General features: G+C 35.2%; 1 protein-coding gene and 1 pseudogene across 2 annotated transcripts in view; both read left to right on the plus strand.

Moving 5' to 3' along the window:
- Positions 1–2,252: 2,252 nt before the first annotated feature.
- On the plus strand, positions 2,253–5,009 carry LOC127423147 (6-pyruvoyl tetrahydrobiopterin synthase-like; annotated as a pseudogene).
- Positions 5,010–15,168: 10,159 nt separating this feature from the next.
- Positions 15,169–20,946, plus strand: part of LOC127423266 (myosin-16-like) — a 90,636-nt gene continuing 84,858 nt past the window's right edge. For both annotated transcript variants that reach the window (XM_051667422.1, XM_051667423.1), the window contains exon 1: positions 15,169–16,220. In XM_051667422.1, coding sequence (XP_051523382.1) covers positions 16,137–16,220 — 84 coding nt within the window. In that variant the 5' untranslated portion in view covers positions 15,169–16,136. The remainder of the gene's footprint in view (positions 16,221–20,946) is intronic.

Here is a 20,946-nt window from a genome sequence, read left to right on the forward strand (position 1 = left end):
CTCATGATTTTATACCTATGTTTAAAAATTACTATTAATTTCTTTAGGAGTAAAACTTTTTTAATTAGGAAAAAAATTACTGAGTGCACCTTTAAATAGATTTGACCTAATTTTATTTCAGTGGCAAAGAGTAAAAACTGATTTACACTCAAAATCCAGATAAGTCACACAGGCATCACAGATGACAGCAAAACAGAAAATGTATTAAGTGACGGTATTATCATACTCGATTGTCTTGCATACCAAAGTGTTACTGGTTAAAATGAAGCTTGCTTCTTCAGAGTTGACCTGTTTATGTGGAAATTAGGTTGGTTTGTTGCCTTGATAAGTCAGTAAAGCATCTTTGACCTGCTCCGTTGCTATATTTGAAAAATGCTGTCAGAAACAGGGTACCTTCGCATGCCAGTATGTGTGTTTACACTTATAGGCCATCTGGACAAGATCACCATTAATGTTGAGTAAAATTTGAAACACAAATATTTTCAGAGACCTTTAATTCTATTCCATTGATGTATCAGTATACCTTAAGACATTACACTTCACAGAAATAGCTTTCTGCAAGAGTGCAGTGTGTGAGGAGGCCTGTGATTATTTTGAACAAGAAAGAAGTAAAATGGCTGCAATTAAACTTTTAAAGCCTGTCATTCCTGTTATGCTTCACCAAAATAGCGTATGTCTTTATATATTACATAGCCAGTCAATATACATTGCTTTATTGTGAGATTTGCAAACCAGCCATTACATTTCATTTTTTGACCAATATTTTGTTAATTTTCAACGGTAAAATATTTGTTTTATTAAGCTCTGTTAGATACCTGTTAGTACAATGGAAATATGTCCAGGCAGAGTTTTATAACTCTTTTTTTAGAGTTTTATATTTCTATAAGAAATAATTTTGAGAATTTATAATCTAATTAACTCTTTGAGGCCCCTTTAAAGGAACCTGGAAAAAGGAGACTGGTATGTCTGTATCGGATGATCAATGGGAATACATTCTAAACCAAGTGGATACATCATCAATCTTTGGCATCACACCACACACAGGATACATGAACCCCACGGTGCGTGTGGTTGCATTTACTACCTTGTTAGCTAGAAGAAACATCCTCCTCAAATGGAAAGAAGTTTACCCTCCTACGCATAATAGATGGATACAAGATATTTTTCATTACACTAAACTAGAAAAATTGAGATTTGTGCTTCGTAGATCTCTTAAAACCTTCAGCAAAATCTGGGACCCTTTCTTAAATCACATTAAAGGTTTGCTGTGCCCTCCAGATACTGACAATCTAGGCCCCAAAAGGTTCTTATTCTGAGTTTATTAATAATTTACAGCTCGGTAAAGTCTTTGTAGGACATTCCTTTATTGGTATATTTGCGCTATTTATTTATTTATTTATTTATTTTTCTCTTCGGTGTTATATGTGCCAACAGATGCGTATGTTATGGGGTAAGGGGAGGGTTTAGGTGGTTTAAAAAAGGGCTGTTATTTGTTTGACGTTTCTTGCTGATCTGTCTAATGTTACTGCCCTGTGAAAATTCCAATAAAAAGAGTGGAAATAAAAATGTAGGCTACTGTTCATTGTTAGTTCATGATAACGTGTTACCCACCCTTCATTAATCAGTATTCCTAAAGAATATTCCAAATAAACTGGTAACTTATTACATTGTGGAATTTTTTTTTTTCTTTTTTCCTGGGTAGTAAGTGTAATTTCCTATGCCTCAAAAGTATAGAAAATGGCTAGTATTCCCCACAAACTTAGCTTTTGTGAGGACAGTGATATTTTGAAATGTACCTATTTCCAATGAGAAAACGGGCGAATTTGTGTCTTTTCGTTCACATACAGTCAGAAAAAACAATATATGAATTCCAATTAACATGTATTTATACTAAAGTAATACATTTTATAGATTTAGAAGTGAGTAGTTTTTTGAGATTTGCGATTATACTGTAAATCACTTTCACGAATCAGCCCCCAAATGTAGTCTCCCATCATGTTCTCGTTATACTGTTCTTGGTAGTGGCATTCAAAGTCCAGTATATCCTGATGGAAGCGCTCGCCTTTCTCCTCCGAGTACGCTCCCATGTTCTCCTTGAATTTATCAAGATGATATATATATATATAAGTTATTATTATTATTTTCTTTTTAAATCATCCATGTATGAAGCCTCTATAAATAATTTATGACATGGAAACTGCTGATGTCAAACTGTAATCGATAAAACATGTAATGCCCTGCAGATGAGAGGCGGCTCCTTTAAGCCACACCTCCACTAAACCGAAAATAATTTGATATGTGTGATTGTGCACGGATAGTACCGTTTATGTTACTTATATAAGGGATTATAGACAGAAACAGTGTCCTAATCAGGTCTGTAACAAGAACATGGCAAGTATTGAGAATACAGCTGAGCGTATCGCTTACATCACACGAGTGGAGAGTTTCAATGCTTGCCATCGATTACACAGGTAACATAAATGAACAAACGTTGTTTCTAGGTTTTAGAGAACGTAGCGAATACTAACAAACAATGTTTTGGCTTCTAACACAGAATTGATGCAGTTTGTAGTTAATGGGTCTGCAGTACTTTCATTCCTTACACATTATTTCAAAGACCTGTTTAGCATTATTTGTGATCGTTTCATCTGTTGATCATGTTAACTGGGATGTGCGCGTGCATGTGAATAATTTCACTTGCCTTTTCAGCAGATTCGTTCAATGTAAATTGTCAATGAGTAAAGAAAATACTTTTTGAAGATTAAAAAAATGTTGGTATCATTATCTTAGCGCTTTGTTTCATCGATGTCTGTTCCAATATATTTGACCATTTTAAGAGCGATTTTAACTGTTTCACAGGGTAACATCTGGTTCCCATTCAAACCAATGTCCCACATTAACATGGTAAACCAGATGTTACCCTGTGAAACAGTTAAAAGCGCTCTTAAAATGGTGTTAAATATATCCGAACAGACATCGATGAAACAAAGCGGTAAAATAATGATACCAAAATGTTTTTATTATTATTATTATTATTATTATTATTATTTATGTGCAAAACATCTTTTCTTTACTCATTGACAATTCAATTTAACGAATCTGTTGAAAAGGCAAGTGAAATTATTCACATGCACGCGCACATCTCAGTTGGTCCATAACACCGGAAAGCGGAAACATGTTGCGTCAAGAAGGAATTATGGGAATTGTATTTTAGACGACTTGGCGTCAAACGTATCAATAAATTGTTTACGCTCTGTTTTTATAACAATGTCTTGTTAATCATTTAGCAAATAAATATGACATTTTTTTTTAATTAATTGCAGTAAATCATTAAGTGACGAGGAAAATAAAAAAAAAAATTTGGAAAATGCAACAACCCCAATGGCCACGGGCATAACTATAAAGGTGAGGTGCATGTACCACTACATTATGGTTACATTGTTAACCTTAGAAATGTGTAACTTACATATTTCATCCACACGCAAAAATAAAATATGAGTATTATTTGTTTTTTTACAGTTGAAGTGACTGTTCGGGGAAAGGTATGGCACAATTATATCTACTTGCACAATAAGCCTTACACACAACTGCAATATGCATGTACATTAATATATAAAGACACACTTATCTATCCACGTAGATCGACAGAATCACTGGAATGGTAATGAACCTTACTGATCTAAAGGAGTATATCGAGGTAAAGCCATCCTCATACATTCCAATTTGTTAACAATAAACAAGAATACTTCATTGTGAATAAAATTTAGGGCTATATTGAATATAAAATTGCCTTTTGTAACACTATGGTGTCATTCTTGCATAAAGAAGCAACACAATAAGGACTTGGGTACATTCAGCTAAATTGGACTACTTTTTACCTGACATTCTACAATGACCTGGTTGGAACATTGAAAACCGTATTTAATATAATTAATATAAAAACATTGCATCATGTACGGTGCAGTTTAACAAATAAGGAATATGTCATGTCCTCTTTTTCCTGTCTTTTAAGAACAGTTGTTAGGACTCCCAAAACTTGTGCAAATGAACAGGGACTTATACATATGCAAACGCTGTTGATTTGTTTTTAGGAGGCCATCATGAAACCACTAGACCATAAAAATCTGGACATGGATGTGCCATATTTTGCCAATGTTGTCAGGTATGGCTATGCACCTCGGGCATGTTTTTTTTTTTTCTTTTTTTCTCACATGTCATGAAACAGTTATTTTAATGTTTATTTAATCATTTTTATGAAGTTTTTTTGTTGTTGTTCCATGCAGCACCACCGAAAACCTGGCTGTCTTTATTTGGGACAGTATGGCAAAGCTTCTCCAACCCAACATGCTCTATGAGATAAAAGTGCATGAAACAGACAAAAATATAGTCGTATACAGAGGTGAATAGACTATAATTTAGCTCCAATACCAATTGTCTGCAGGCTGTGGATAGCAGTAAGCCTCAATGAATTTTAGAAAGTATATTAAGAGAGAGTGGCACCTGCTGTGGCCTGCTCACCACATGTCCAACAATATGGGATTAATGTAAGTCAATAAGAATTCGGCTCAGCTGCCGACCATGCAGCAATGATCCTAGTAAACACAGAGAGATTATGCACACACACAAAATGTTTTTCCAAATTAATTAGCAGCCTTCGCCTCAGAACCCCTGTCTTATTTATGGACCCATATTCTCTTTCAAATTTGGAAGCCTATTTTAATGGAAACAGACCTTTTTGTTATGGCAAAGTCATCTTTTCTTACTAATGAATATGTATAAATGATTTTCAGTTTTAGTTGGAAAATCTGATTGCATTTTAATATTGTTTTATTGTTTTACTACTCAATGTTTACTGAGAGAGAAAAAAATGTGGTTCATTGTTCTTCCAACAGATGGCGTTACATGTTTATTACATTCCATTCCAATAAGACCAAATGAATTAAAATGAATAAAACAAAGGAGGGTAATTAGATAAAAAGTAATTGTAACAATAAAATATCTTAAATCACTATTTTAACATTTTATTTTTCAGATTTAGACTACTACCTCTACAAACACATACCACTTATATCACATATCTGGTGGTATCAGATGGTAATACCATGGTACTTTGAGATACAGTTACCATATTTATGTCCCATTCTGTATTTGCATGGTGCTTCAAAGCACTTCAAAGAATACCATGTTACTACCATGGTAAATTGATATATGATTAGCACATTCATATACAATTGTATTTACATGGTGCTTCAAGGTAAACCTGTTGGTGCATGTGAAAGTTACCTTAGAAACCTGAAATTACTGTAAAATATATAACATAACATTACTACATTAGCCTATATCGCATTGTTTGACCCACCTGTACAATAACATCGGGTAGGACAGCTGACATCTTAGAAAGGCTGACTTTCAGGGCAAGTGTCTTAGACATCAGGACTTCAAGGTTCGGTAGGAGAGTGCCATATAAACAGTAATCCTCCCCTTGTAAGATGTCTAATGCAACAGTAAGCGGCTTCATGACAACACAATACTCCCCTAGGACTTGGTACTTCTGTCAGTGAAGCCCTTTATTCCCAGTCTGACGCACAGGCCATTCAGGTCACTGATGGGTATCTCTGTGATTCGGGACACTGCTTCATAGAAAGAATACCATCTTGTGGATGTGGGCACCAGGAGCTTTCACCGACTCACGTCCTCCACAATCTCTGACGCCACCGTGGAGTGGCTTGCCTTGATCCAGAGTGCTGTGCACTTGGCAATGCCACTTCTATAGATAGCTTTAGTATCAGGACTAGCTGACAACCACTTTTCAACATCATTGGTGGAGATAAGGTTGATAGTATGGAGGGGGTGAGAAAAAACTGATCATCACATTCATTATGTGGGCCTCTGTTATGTCAGTAAATGTGACTTTACCTTCATCCTCAGCCAGGCCTTCCTCTTCAGGTTCAGAATCAGAGTCTACAGGCTGGTACATTTTAAATGCCTTTACAAAATTTGATCCATTATTGGTTAAAGTGGTCGTCACCTTGTTTGAAGTCCATAAAATGAATGGATCTGTTCGATCTCTGCGCCGACAACATTATATGTGTGTCTCCCCCTGATCTCTTTGCATGCTGCAGCAGCTTTCTCGTGCTGCAAACTTGAACCGTTGATCCAGAAAACTTTTATGGTTAGCAGTCCAGACGTTGACAGTTGTAGAGACATAGTCTATCTCTTTAAATGCTTTCTTCAGCTCAGCTTCCATCAATGTGTATTACTTGTCTAGATAGCTTGCAAATTATTATTTTTTTTTTCTGTTGCCTGTGACCGGTAATCTCCCAAGGATCTGTCTGAAAGACAGAGAGTCAATCGTGGAAATGGGCAACATTTCATCCACCACAAATCCAGCCACAAGCTTCATTAATTCTTTTTTGCTTGTTGTAGCCTGCTGTCCACAATAAAAGTCCAGTTTTGGTTGTTTAGCCATTGTAGGGCTACAGCCAACCTCCGCGGCCGCAGAGGGCTCATCTTTGGTGGGGTGTATTTCCACGAGCTTCACGTTGTTGTGCTGTCATAGTAGGTGTTTCAGGAGGTTTGAGGTTGTGTTTTTTGCAGTGGAAAGAGTCTTAGTACCACTACCTGCACAAAATTTACATTTGACAACAATGTTTTTGTCATCTTTTCTCCTGACAAAATCAAAGTAATGGCAATATTTCCAGCCGCTGAATGCAAGCGTTTCCATCTTCCAAGCTAGCTTGCTGCAATGGTGACATCACATGCATGCGTGACGATTATGAAAATGAATCTGGGGATGATTGGATTATTGGATTTCAAATCAACAGGGGTTGTGACAACAAAAGTAAGGTTGTAATGAGCTATTTTTTTAGATGGTAACTGTAATATTATTACTGAAATTTTATTAGTAATTAGTTACACTACTCCTAGTAGCTACACTACTTTCACTTACTGGTGAAAGTAATATTATTACTGTAATGCGTTACTAGTAACGCATTACTGCCCAACACTGGTCATGTAATGCATGATTAAACACGTGATAATAAGTAAAGATTTGTTTTGATAGTATGTTCAGAAAAATTGTATTAAGCTTATTTTGATACCTTGAATATCATATTTGTAAGTAACAGAACTGAGTTTACCAATGTAATTGAGTTAAATTGACTCACTTTAATCAATATTACGTCATGAAGTTAAAGGTGCATTTAGTAACTTTTACATTTGTGTCATTTTGTACCTACAGTGACACCTAACGGTGTGGATGCAGCATCATTTAAAATCAATAATTTTTAGTTCCAGATGCCAATAGTACAAAATTACTATTCACAGTCAGCCATGATTTATTTAATCCAAGAGTGAAAGTGTCCAATATCAAGATGGTTGCTGAGATTAAGCGAGTAGTATTCAGCTGCTCATGTGATTCTAACATGGCATCCCCCATGAGGAGATCCTCTCCATGTAGAATAAAACAGCTTTTATAAGGTTACTGATATGACTGCAGTCTTCCTCTTATGTGATTGCTCATGATTTTATACCTATGTTTAAAAATTACTATTAATTTCTTTAGGAGTAAAACTTTTTTAATTAGGAAAAAAATTACTGAGTGCACCTTTAAATAGATTTGACCTAATTTTATTTCAGTGGCAAAGAGTAAAAACTGATTTACACTCAAAATCCAGATAAGTCACACAGGCATCACAGATGACAGCAAAACAGAAAATGTATTAAGTGACGGTATTATCATACTCGATTGTCTTGCATACCAAAGTGTTACTGGTTAAAATGAAGCTTGCTTCTTCAGAGTTGACCTGTTTATGTGGAAATTAGGTTGGTTTGTTGCCTTGATAAGTCAGTAAAGCATATTTGACTTGCTCCGTTGCTATATTTGAAAAATGCTGCCAGAAACAGGGTACCTTCGCATGCCAGTATGTGTGTTTACACTTATAGGCCATCTGGACAAGATCACCATTAATGTTGAGTAAAATTTGAAACACAAATATTTTCAGAGACCTTTAATTCTATTCCATTGATGTATCAGTATACCTTAAGACATTACACTTCACAGAAATAGCTTTCTGCAAGAGTGCAGTGTGTGAGGAGGCCTGTGATTATTTTGAACAAGAAAGAAGTAAAATGGCTGCAATTAAACTTTTAAAGCCTGTCATTCCTGTTATGCTTCACCAAAATAGCGTATGTCTTTATATATTACATAGCCAGTCAATATACATTGCTTTATTGTGAGATTTGCAAACCAGCCATTACATTTCATTTTTTGACCAATATTTTGTTAATTTTCAACGGTAAAATATTTGTTTTATTAAGCTCTGTTAGATACCTGTTAGTACTATGGAAACATGTCCAGGCAGAGTTTTATAACTCTAAAAAGAGTTTAATAATTCTATAAGAATTTTTAGCCAGAACTATTTTTGGGTTGAACAAAATATCAAGTGAAATCACATTAATAGCAGAAAATAACAGAGGATAAAAGGTATATCAAAGCACTTCAAGATTATATGTATTTTCATCTCAAAATCTTATTGCAAGTGGATATTTACACAGGTGAAAAGGACTCGTGCTTATGGATGTTTGTATGTGCAAGAGTTAACAGCACACTGGAATTTCTACACAGAAACAAAATGTGGGTTATCATTTAATATGGATAGTTCCCCAAACAAAAGCACCATTCAGTGAAAGGTGGCACGGATCCAGAAAGCAATCTTTGCCTGATGAGCTGTTCTACCTTGTAAGCCATGCACAATAAAATATTCTGTCACTGTCTAATCACTTTTAACTGAATTCTTCTTAATGTTGAGGGTATCTAGATTTAAGTAGCAGTCATTTATTACCACTCATCTAAGTAGGAGAATTAAAAGCTTTCAGTTCAACCAGTAGCTCTTGTTTGAACACATGCTGAGGATGTGTTAATAAAAGTGGAAAAAAAAGTAGAATACTGTACATAAATCTCTTGGGTATACTAAGTAAACAAGAGAGTAAATCCTGACAATACAGTGTAATACATCATGCTAATCTTAATGGGGAGAGTCAGGTTAGGTTTTACAATGAACATGACCTATATAAAGTAATAGTCCAAAAGTATAAGACCACATTGCAAATCTGGGATTTTTCATTTAAACCTGGAAATACACAGACAGTTTTAGAATTTTGAAAACTTAGAAAAATAAGTTATGACAAAATGAAGGAGAAATATTTACCATTCTGCTCTACTTCTAGGTCACTAATCAAATGTAACAGATTTGTGTCGTTGACCATGTTAACTCCATGGTACAGAAGGTCAGATTTCCTTGCTTTCATTGAACCACAAAAGATTATTATTATTATTATTATTATTATTTACATTTTCAAATCTTGCTGGAATAACATGGATCATCAGGTTTTGCACAGCTTGAGTGCATGCTGTCATTCAAGCAAAGGTTGGGATTTAACACATACTACCTGTAATTTATGTAACTTTTCTCAAACTGTTATGGTGATAATATAATGGCAGTGACTATTTGTAGTAAGTGCCCTAATACAAAGTGCAAATAGTGTTAGATGCTATTTCCACTCCTAATTAAAGTACTATCATACAGTAGAGTGGCATCACTACCATGTATTTATTGTACATGTTTATTTAAAGTCCCACAGACACCCTACAACAACCACTACCCCAAACCTAACCCTAACCTTACTTTACAAAAATGAACCATGGTATTTTTTTATTTGTATTTTTTTTTTAGTAAACCACAAATTTAAACATGGTTATTATATTAATACCATATTACTGTAGTAACAACATGCTTAACTGCATCAAACCTGAGCAAAAAGCATGGTTACTACACTATTAATATAGTAAAAGCATTGCTAATTTTACCTGCATCAAACCTTTCTCTCAACTCACCAACATGTCCAAAAAATACAATAAAATAAAAAATACTAAGAGGAAATATTAAGAGTGGAGGCAGGAGACAGGATGGGGAAAACAGGGGAATCGAACCCGGGATGTCCTCTTGATAAAAACTCATCCACACTATCTTTACACACTATGCTATTGCCAGGAGAAGTTTGACTTTAATATCTGTGTTTCCACCAGACTATTGGAGCACAAATAGCCCCACTGTGGGGCAGGTGCTATTTACACCTAGTGCAAATAGTCACTTCATAATATAATTTGGCAATTAAACATAAAAAATTAGAAAATAATGCAAAATAAATGTTTTTTTTTTTTTTATTTTTTATTTTTTTTGTGTGTGTTTTTTTCACTACAGCGGACTCAACGTTACTTTCTTCTGCTGAGCACCAACGGAGATTTTTAGAAGAATATTTCAGCTCTGTAGGTCCATACAATACAAGTGAAGGGGTACCAAAATTGGAAGCTCCAAAAGGACAGCATAAAAGTAATCAATATGACTCCAGTGGTTAAATCTATGTCAGCAGAAGCGATATGATATGTGTGGGTGAGAAACAGATCAATATTTAAGTTCTTTTTTACTATCAAGCTCTTCTTTCATTTTCACTTTAACATTCTTCTTCTTTTGTTTTTGGCAATTCATATTCTTCGTGCATTTCGCCACCTCCTGGGCAGGGAAGAGAGTTCATAGTAAAAAATGACTTAAATATTGATCTGTTTCTCACCCACACCTACTGTATCATATCACTTCTGAAGATATGGATTTAACCACTGGAGTCTTATAGATTACTTTTATGCTGCCTGTATGTGCATTTTGGAGCTTTAAAATTTTGGTACCCATTCACTTTACCTACAGAGTTGTATTCTTCTAAAAATCTTCATTTGTGTTCTACAGAAGAAAGGGATGCATTGAATATCTGGGATGGCATGAGAGTGAGTAAATGATGACAAATGTTAATTTTTGGGTGAACTATCCCTTTAAATAGTGTTTGGGATCAATCAAAAACACATGGGTTACTGTATTTAATTTTTTATTTAAAATGCCTTCAGCGGTACATGACCACAAGGATTAGATCACTTCCACATGGAAAATAAGGATAGTTTCTTGTCTGTGATGATGGGACATCACCCACGACCCACTGGACGTTATCAAACGTCAGTGATTATTTAGAGCTGATGCTTCTGGTTTGGATGAAAATTCATAGTGTCACTCATCTCTGTGTGACCACAAGGATGTCATATTTTCCACTTCAAGGATAATTACCAGGCCATGTCTTTCTGAAAATTTTCCATGTCTAAGGTAAATATCATTTCATGCCTGATGAGCCTTTTGCCTCTTTTTTGAGCTCTCATAAGCCCAGTGGGATTTTTAAATCATAGGGATGAGCTTTGGATAGCAGTGTCAGCACTTGAGGCATATCAAATATTACTCATGCTGTACACCCACTGAACATTTCTTACCACAAAAAAACATACATTTTGTCCAGTTGGGAAAGAAACGAATGCCTCATCATTCCCAGGCTGGAGATTGCCTTTATAAATGACTGATATCATACTCAGTAAAAAAAAAACAAAAAAAAAAAACACATCCTTTACAACAAGGGTAGAGAGACATATTAACGCATGGGTATTCAACATTTATATTTATGCATTTGGCAGATGCTTTTATCCAACTTACAGTGCAACCAAGGGTTACAGAAAGGTACGTACAGTGGAAGTGAATGTGGCCAGTCCATAAACGTTAAATTACACACTGTTTCAAAAGTAAAGCCACAAAATGTAATTACATGTGTTAACATGATTTTAGCGTGATTAAACCACTTAGTGCAAAGGCTTGAATGCAGCATCATTTAAAATCATGTTTCAGATGCCACTGTAGAAATTTAGTTTTCACAGTCAGCCATGATTACTTTAATCAATGAGTGAAAGTGTCAAATAACAGGACGGTTTAAGCAAGTAGTATTCATTTGGTCATGTGATTCTAAAATGGCAGCCCCCATATGCGGACCCTCTCCATGTAGAATAAAACAGATTTTTATAAGGTTACTGATATGACTGAAGTTTTCATTTTAATATGAGTGCTCATAATTTCCTAAATACATTGCAAAAATACAATTCATGTCTTTAGGAGTTAAACTTTTTTAATGAAGAAAAAATTACTGAGTGATTATTCAAGTAACATAGAAATAACTCTATTTACTTCAATAAACCTAATTGAAATGGATTAATCCAGCATTATTTAGTTGAATCAAGTTAAAATATAAAATTTTTCTGAAACTATTAAGTTACTTAAGTTCAATTATCCTAAAATTAAGATTCACACTTTCAACCAAAGTGACATTTAAATTTTGAGTGTTTATTCAATGAATAATGCTCTTACGCTGAAAGAAACACAGAACTCTTGTTCAATCAGGACAATGACTCTACAGGTTTGTAATGATGTTCCTCCATGTAGTTTTAACATTCCTTGCTGTGATTAGCACACTAATTACTCATTAGACAAAGTAATATTAACAAAATAACAATTAATTTTAATATTTAGTCTGTTTCTCAATGCGAAGAACACAGAGAACTCACTTGGGTTTTATGAAGACCAGTCTTGCCAAGCCACCTTGGAAGAACGAACTCGTAAGGACAGGAGGATGTAGAATGTGAAAGTTTGTAAACATTTGTTTCCATCATGTGTTTATTACTATAATAAAAATAATTCCCAACAAAACAACACATTTTGACAGAGTATAACGACTCTCACGAGCCGCCAGACTTTCGCGAGCTTACTGCGGAAAACTCTTGAGGGAAAACACAACGATAAATGTCCTTCATCTGCTACCGTAGTAATGGGTTCTTGCCCACAAGTCACCATCCGATATTCAGCCTGATTGAGAGCAAATCCTGGTAATTTTTTGCATTCTCTGTACTTGCATTCTTGAAGATTGGAATTGAACTTCGGCAGTGGATGATGACATCGTACGAGTCCACAGGAACATAAAAACTTATGAGAATGCACACTGAGAAACAGTCCCATGCAAAGCATGCTGGGAACTTGAAATCTCCTGTTTCAGTTAACCAGAGAAAAAATATGCATGTTGTCCCAACACAAAGGGATTAAGTAAAGCTGACAAGACCATTTTTTAAATGCATTTTTTAGTAATATGAACAAGGGAGGATTGAGTAAACTGACGATAATGAAATGTACGTTGTTTTGAGTGTAGAAGAAAGCAGAACGTGCCTTCCATTTGCCATGTGTAAATTTAGCTCCACCTGTCAACCAGTGTGCAGTATTACAAAAGCAACACAGTTTCATTCACCCAACTTAAGATAGCTGTGTAATTTATTTATTTTTTCTTCACTTTTAACGTACATACTGTACATGACTGCATTGTTTAGTTTAAACATAATTTACTCTCTTTGGGCCAACAGCAGCCACGTTTTTTTTTTTTTTTTAGTAATCTTATCTTTGTAAAGATAAATACAATTTTACAACTTTATTGTCATGTAGACATAATACGGTAAACTCTTTAATCAGCCGTAATGCCAGTTGATCCCTGATTTTATTACACTTTAATCATGTTAAAGCTAAAGTATGTAAACTTGTTAAAATACTTTATTCTATCCCAGCTTATAATGTAGAGACAACTATAAGTAAGAAAACTGTAAATACTGTCTTTGTGGTGCTATAAAAATTCCTGTGTTTGTTTTAAGTGACCCGCTTAGACCCGCCCCAACAACATTACTCAACCAATGGCGTGAGTTGGGGGTGGGAATATCTGACTGTTCGAACAACTGCAGGTGAGGGGCATATTCAAAAAGCTGTTACTTTTGTGGTAATCAACATTATGCCACAAATGCTGTGAATTGAACTTAATTTGTATTGAACCTGGAACATTCCTTTAAGCCACACTTACACATATATGAATATAATTGCATAGACAATAAAATATCAAACCAAGTGGCATCTGCAAACATATGATGCTACAGCTCTTCTCAGAACTTACTTTACCTTTTTCTAGCCAAATTACTTTTTACCAGCTAGTCTCAATTTTATCTATTTATTTTTTAATCCCAAGTGAATGTATGAAGTCGGTTCCCCTCAAGTTCACACACATGTCTTAGCAGAGAAACCACAGGTGTAGTTCATCACATTAACTATTGGACATGGTTTAACAACCAGAAAATGTCCAAATACTTTTGTTTAAATGTTTGAGGATCAGAATAACTACTGTTTTATCATTTAAAACCTAGCTTGAAAAGTGTGCTTGTGCTATCTTTCGTTATAAAAAATGTCACTTGGTTTGATATTTTGTAGTCTGATGCAATTATATTCATGCATTTTTAAGTGTGGCTTAAGTGACGAAATACTTGTTGGGGCCACTTTCTGTTATCAGTATGTGTATTCCTTGGAAATCGAGCCAATGACCTTGTCAATGCTGGTACCAAGGGCGTAGCAGCCACTGGGGACGTGGGGGACACGTCCCCCGCACTCTTTAAAAAGGTGATTTTTGTCTCTCGCACTTTTCCAAGCTAAACCCATAACAAGTCCAAATTATGGATTTGTATACAGTATTCTTTGCGTTTTGTTACTTTGGGCTAATTGAGAGACCATCCAGCCAATCGCAGTTGAGTTTCATGAACCGAAACAACCCTTACGTAATAGGCCGTCAGTCATACGGTCTAATCAATGCGGCTCCGTTCATTGTTTTCAACAATGCTCATTTATCCATGTTTTTTATCGGCACTGATGTTGATCTAAATGAATAATCTAGAGATGAGGAACACACAAATGAGAGTTATTTCTTGATTATCAGCATTATGTGAAATGCACTGCAGAAAAAACAAACAAAGGACAATCCTTCTTTTAAGCACACATTGTAAGTGGAGTTTATATCAGCGCATGAGTCTTCATTAAGTTATGCTTTTTACATTATGTTTCTGAGGTAATAGTTTGATCGGTTGTTTTAGCCAATTTAAGCAGATTACTAGATCTGTGTTAAATATGTAAAGCTGTTTTTAATATCAGCTCCTGTTTTTTTACCTCTATGTTGGTGTGCAGTTGACAAACTGTAATAAAAAAGATAGATCTGCTGTGTTCTTAGAGCACTTATGCATTTTACTGAAGTGAATAGATATGTAGACACGCTTTTTTATACATGAAAACGTACAGACCTTATTGAAACTCATAATTATTGTAAGACTATTATTGTTGTCTTTTGATAAAATTCATGCTCAGCAGCTCACAAACTGTAGTGAAATTATAGATTTGCTTTGTTCATAATTAATAAAACATCTACTAAAGTCTCTTTTTTTAGGTCTGTAGACAAATTTTAAAGAATTACAATTTTCTTTTGATCATTGATTCAGTGACATACATATTTCACATAAGACACTCATTTGTCACCATCTTTTGGCATCACCAGAAATGGTGACTGAATCATTAAATGTATCTGAACAAATTATTTGTGAACGTAGTCAAAACACTCGAGCCACTTGGACACATTTAAATCCCACAATGCACAAGCACAGAGTAAAAAATAAAATTGTGCACATGCACAATTGTCATTAATGTAATTTATAAAATAATTTATTCAGGACCAGCTTGTGCTCAGTCTTTTATTGTCATGTGTGAAACAGAAGCAAGTGCTCCACAAGATGCCCTTTATTTTTGCAGCAAATTTTGCAAAATGTTGCAATCATTTTGCAGTAATTGAATCTTTAAAATACTACAAATATTAAATAATACATATATATTAATATATGCTGTAATATATTAATATTGCACTGTAAGTGTTGGGTCTGTGCGAGCCACTTACTGACAGCTGTCGTAACGCCCCAACTCCATACAAACACACACACACTTTTAAAATGACTGCTACGCCCCTGGCTGGTACCATGCCCTACCATTTGAGCTACAGGAATAGTAAGCTTGTAGAAGCTTGGGCCAAATGGTCTGTGTTTCAAGAAATTAAGGAACTCCCAAAATGTCAGTACAGGGTAGCTGGAAAGTATAAGGAGAGAGTTAACCTGTGTGAATCAGGGTGGCCCTCTGTCTTCATCTGACAGTGGGTGGTGGTGGAAGCGTGGGGAGTGTCAGAGGGAGTCTAGATGTTTTCTTTCCGTGCTAGTTCCCACCCCCTGCGAGTGCATTGTGAGTGTTCAGAGTCAGGTAACAGAAGCCTCACTTCCTCTACGGGTGTGGAGGAGAGAGCAGGATGGGGAGAGTGTGCTTGTGCTGAGGATGGAGAAGAAAGTGTGTGTGATCCAGACTGACTTCCACCAGTACCGTCCTATCATCGCCATCCACAACAAGCCACTGGCGCACGTAAGACATTGCCTTTTCTCCTTTTTGGTTGTAACACATGGTGTTGTGGTTGACACACTTGAACATAAAAATAAATAAATAAATAAATCTATCATGATGGGGACTTTATATTGTCTTCTATTGTTATTTTTGTTTTGTTTGTTTGTTTTGTTTTTTGTTTTTTCAGAGCTAATGATATTTTCTGTTCCCTAACATGTCATTTTAATTACTATAGCCTAAGTCTTACTAAAACCTTAACCCTCATAGAAAATGTTTAGCATTTTTAGAATTTAAATGTTTTATACCTTTTTTATACTGAATTGATTTTCGAAATGAAGACATCTCTCAATGTCCCCAAATGTACTGTAGTCAGTTTTAGCTAACTTTTGAAGACAATTTTGTCCTCAAACTATAGTTAAATACCTACAAACGCACACGCAGTGTAGGGTAGAAATTGAATACATGGAATCTGGATAACAATAATCAAGTTATTTTAATAAGACTACATTGCATGTTAAAATGTGTGTAATCAAATAACATTTACTTAAGGTATTACATGTATAAATGTTTTATTACATTACAAATCAGCCAACGTCATTAACTAGTGTGCCATTTACTTATTATGCTCCTCAATTTTTACTCTGAGTCAGAGGCTAATATACAGGTGAAATACAAACAGCTTGACATTTATTTGTGCATTAATTTAGAAACCTAATTTAAAACAGAAACCAAATGAAACAGAAACCTGTGTGTATTTGTGGGTTGTATTGCAAGCTTTTAATGCACACAAAAGTAATCGTATTAGATAAAAAGTGTGATCTAAAAGATTATGTTACTGATTACAATTTTTGTAATAGAGGCCCCTATCCACATCCTCCACAGTTTTAGCAATAAATGCGTTAAGAGTTAATATGCGGTATTAACCAAAATGGTATACCCTTACTTATATGCTGAAATTAGAACTTTCCTGACCCCTGACTTATAAAAAAAATAAAAATAAAATACATTTTTATTTTATAATTATTATGCACGCAGATTTTATAACTTCACATTATGTAAGAGACTATGCAGCATTAGTACTTTTCAGTACATTTGACAAAAAAGTGTGATTATCATACCACATTACCATTTAAAATGAAAAAAAAAACTTAATTCCATGAAATTGTGACCAGTTGAGTTGAGTAATACAATACTTTTATATGTGAAAAATGTATTTATTTTGATCTTTTTGATTATTTGTCTCCATCTTATTTATGTATACATTTTGGTTGGTTTATATGTATTTTTTTTTCTTCCTTCACCTGTATTTGTCTTTATGACTCAGTGATTGTATTCATACATTGTTTGATCTTACTGAACATTTATATAGAAAAAAATCCACAGTTTTAGCACCATTTGTGGACATTTCGGATGGTCCTTTACCCACCATAGGCACATCTTCCAACTTATATCAATGTTAAATTAGCGATCTGGAACGATTTCACCGTGACGCCATCTGACCAGCTTAAATACGGGACAAATAGTGTCCCGTATTGATTTGATATGGGATGCATAATTGTATCTTTAAATACGGGACGATCCCATATTTTATGAGACGGGTGGCAACCCTACCCTAACCCTAACCCTACTCCTAAACCAAACCCTCACAGAAACCTTTTTGCATTTTTACACTTTCAAAAAAATATCATTTAGGATGTTTAATAAGCCATTTCCCTCATGGGGACTGCTGGCTGGGCCCCATAAGGTAGGTGATCTCAGGTTTTACTATCCTTGTGGGGATATAAACATGTACACACTCTCTCTCTCTCTCTCTCTCTCTCTCTCTCTCTCTCTCTCTCTCTCTCTCTCTCTCTCTCTCTCTCTCTCTCTCTCCCTCTGTGAGTAAGAGTTGCCTACCCAGCATTTCTGCTCTGCTTATTGAGTTCTATATTTTTCTCACAGGTAACAAGAAGACTGACTACATTTGCAGTTGTAAAAGAGTGAATGAGCATTTTGTTTACTCTAAAAGAGCTGTAGGGATTGACAGGAACTAATGTGCAGGGTAAGAGCAGACTTATGCATGCTTCTCAGGAATGCAAACAACTCTGAACAAACAAGAGTCACAGAACACATCAGGGTCTTCTCCTGGGCTCCATTCAACTCGGAAAGTCAAATTTTCCAACTTCCTACTGGGAAAAGTGCAATGGAACGCCACTTGAAGTCATAATTCCAACTTGGAATGTCGAGCGGAAGTTTTCAACTCCGATTTCACTGAGATGTAGGTGCGTGACGTCACACAAACTTGTCGGCACCCTGGAAGATTCACTTATTATTAAATAATAGCGATAAATGAGTCAAAGTTCATACATTACATTATATAAAGGCTTGTTTAACAAATTTTAGCAGAGTAGCAGGTGTTCAAAACATGGTAAATTATACTCTATTTTGATAATCGTACACTTGTAGCACAAATGCTAGCGTTGCAGATTGTTTATGAATTGGGTTGCTAGGACATCTCTGGTGACAGTCAAACACCTGCTAAGCTAACAGGAGCGTTACAGTTTTGTTTCCTTAAACATCATCTTCCGAGCATCTGGCAATGGATGCATTTATGGTTGGAGATCGGAGATATCAAGTAGGAATATGCCACATCCAACTTGAATGGAACACAGCATTAGCCCTGGTAGGACATGTAAAAGAGCATAAATGATGAAGTGATGCAGGGTCAGAAATTAAAGGGACAGTTCACCCAAGAATAATTCACTCACCATCATGCCATCAACTCTAAGATGTGTATGACTTTCTTTCTTCTGCTGAATACAAACAAAATGTTTTAGAAGAATATTTCAGCTCTGTAGGTCCATAAACAATGCAAGTGAATGGTGATCAGCTCTTTAAAGACCCAAAAAGGAGATAAAGTCAGCATAACAGTAATCCATAAGACTCCAGTGGTTTAATCAATGTCTTCTGAAGCAATCCAGTTGGTTTTGGGTGAGAACAGATTTCAAGCTTCCTAGCACTTGATGCACTAGATGGCGCTATAAAAAGTGTAATCGAACATAAAATCATGATCGCCAAGGAGAGGTTATCGTGTTGTAGTTAATTGGGTCGCAAGTGTCCCAATGTACAGTGGATGAACACGAAATTCGTGTTCACGAGATACTGATTCACAACATAGGGAGCTGATTGAGACGCACCACCTGTGAATTCAGTGACAGGAGTTCAAAAGTTCTTCTGCTGAAAATGACTGAAATTCGAACCACTCCCCAGTGGCGGAAGCTGAAAGTGTTGTTGAGGCACCAAAATTTAGTTGTATTTTTAGTTGTAAATGATGTAATACAGTTTATTGGAATGCATATTTTATATAATCTACTTCCTAACCCAAACCCCAGCCTTAAACCTAACCACCAGTGGAGTAACATGTTAATTTTAGAGAGAAAATGCAACCTCGAAATCATGCTCAGCATTGTTTATGTGAACATGATTACTTCCTGGTTTTCACGGTACTAGAAAGGTAAACGCTAATTGATGCAAAAATGTCAGATTGGGAATGCCGCTGTTCAGTAATTCTGCAGAATTTGGTCCGTTTCAGGGTATATATTTACATCAGGAAGCAGCATGTCAATTTCCCTTATAATCATGTTGAACAAACATTATATAACACATTATATGTTTTTATTGTTATTTTTTAAATTTTTTTGAGGAGCAGATTTTAGGTAAAAATGTATGAATGTATAAAAACGTGTGTAGACTATCTTCATTTAACTGGTCACAATTTCTTGGAATTAAGTTTTTTTCATTTTAAATGGTAATGTGGTATGACAATCACACTTTTTTGTCAAATGTACTGAAAAGTACTAATGCTGCATAGTCTCTTACATAATGTGAAGTTATAAAATCTGTGTGCATAATAATTATAAAATAATTTACTAATTCCAGTTTACTGTAAAATATTAGATGGAGTATCATGTCACACCACAGGACATGACTTCCTACAAGTATTTCAACAACTGTCCTGCACAAATGTAAGCAGAGTCAAAATACTAAGCATCTGCAAGACAAATGCATTAGGAATAGCTTTGATGTGCATGCAGTTTATAATATGTGAATATTTGTATGTCTAGTAAATCATGCATGAAACATCTGTTTTTAGTGTAACAAAATTATGACAGAGATTGTAATCTGCAGTATACAATTGATCTGCTTTTAGTAACAAGCACATGACAAACACATGGAAGTTTTCTGAACTAGCTAAAAAAAATTACTCTTGCTCTTAGAGCATCTCGTGTCTGATTCATTGTGAGAGAGAGAGAGAGAGAGAGAGAGAGAGAATGAATACTGGGAGGATAAAGGGTAATTCAGAGTTCAACTTGCAAATGAGTGAGAATTACAAAGATTTGTCACAAGATGAGAATTGAAAAATCATATTTAATTTGATTTGGTCACACTACTAATTTGATGTTTGCATAAACATGAAAACATATAAATGGCAGAGATAATATTGAATGAATTAATTATCAATTTCCATTTAATGCTTTAGCAAAATTGTGAAGGGAGAGGGGGAATTGCCAGACAGCTGTTCAAATGCTTGTAATCAGGGTGTGTGTGTGTGTGTGTGTGTGTGTGTGTGTCACCTCTGTAGAGTTGGAATGCAATGTAGGGGAACAAATTTATTTGGAAAACTTCTGCTCATGATCTGGGCCTTAAACAATTGACTGTGAAGGCAAGAATGTGCAAAGCCTGTTTTCCAGAGTTTAACAATTCCTTC

Source organism: Myxocyprinus asiaticus, chromosome 32 (assembly GCF_019703515.2).
Source record: "Myxocyprinus asiaticus isolate MX2 ecotype Aquarium Trade chromosome 32, UBuf_Myxa_2, whole genome shotgun sequence".
Lineage (NCBI taxonomy): Eukaryota > Metazoa > Chordata > Actinopteri > Cypriniformes > Catostomidae > Myxocyprinus > Myxocyprinus asiaticus.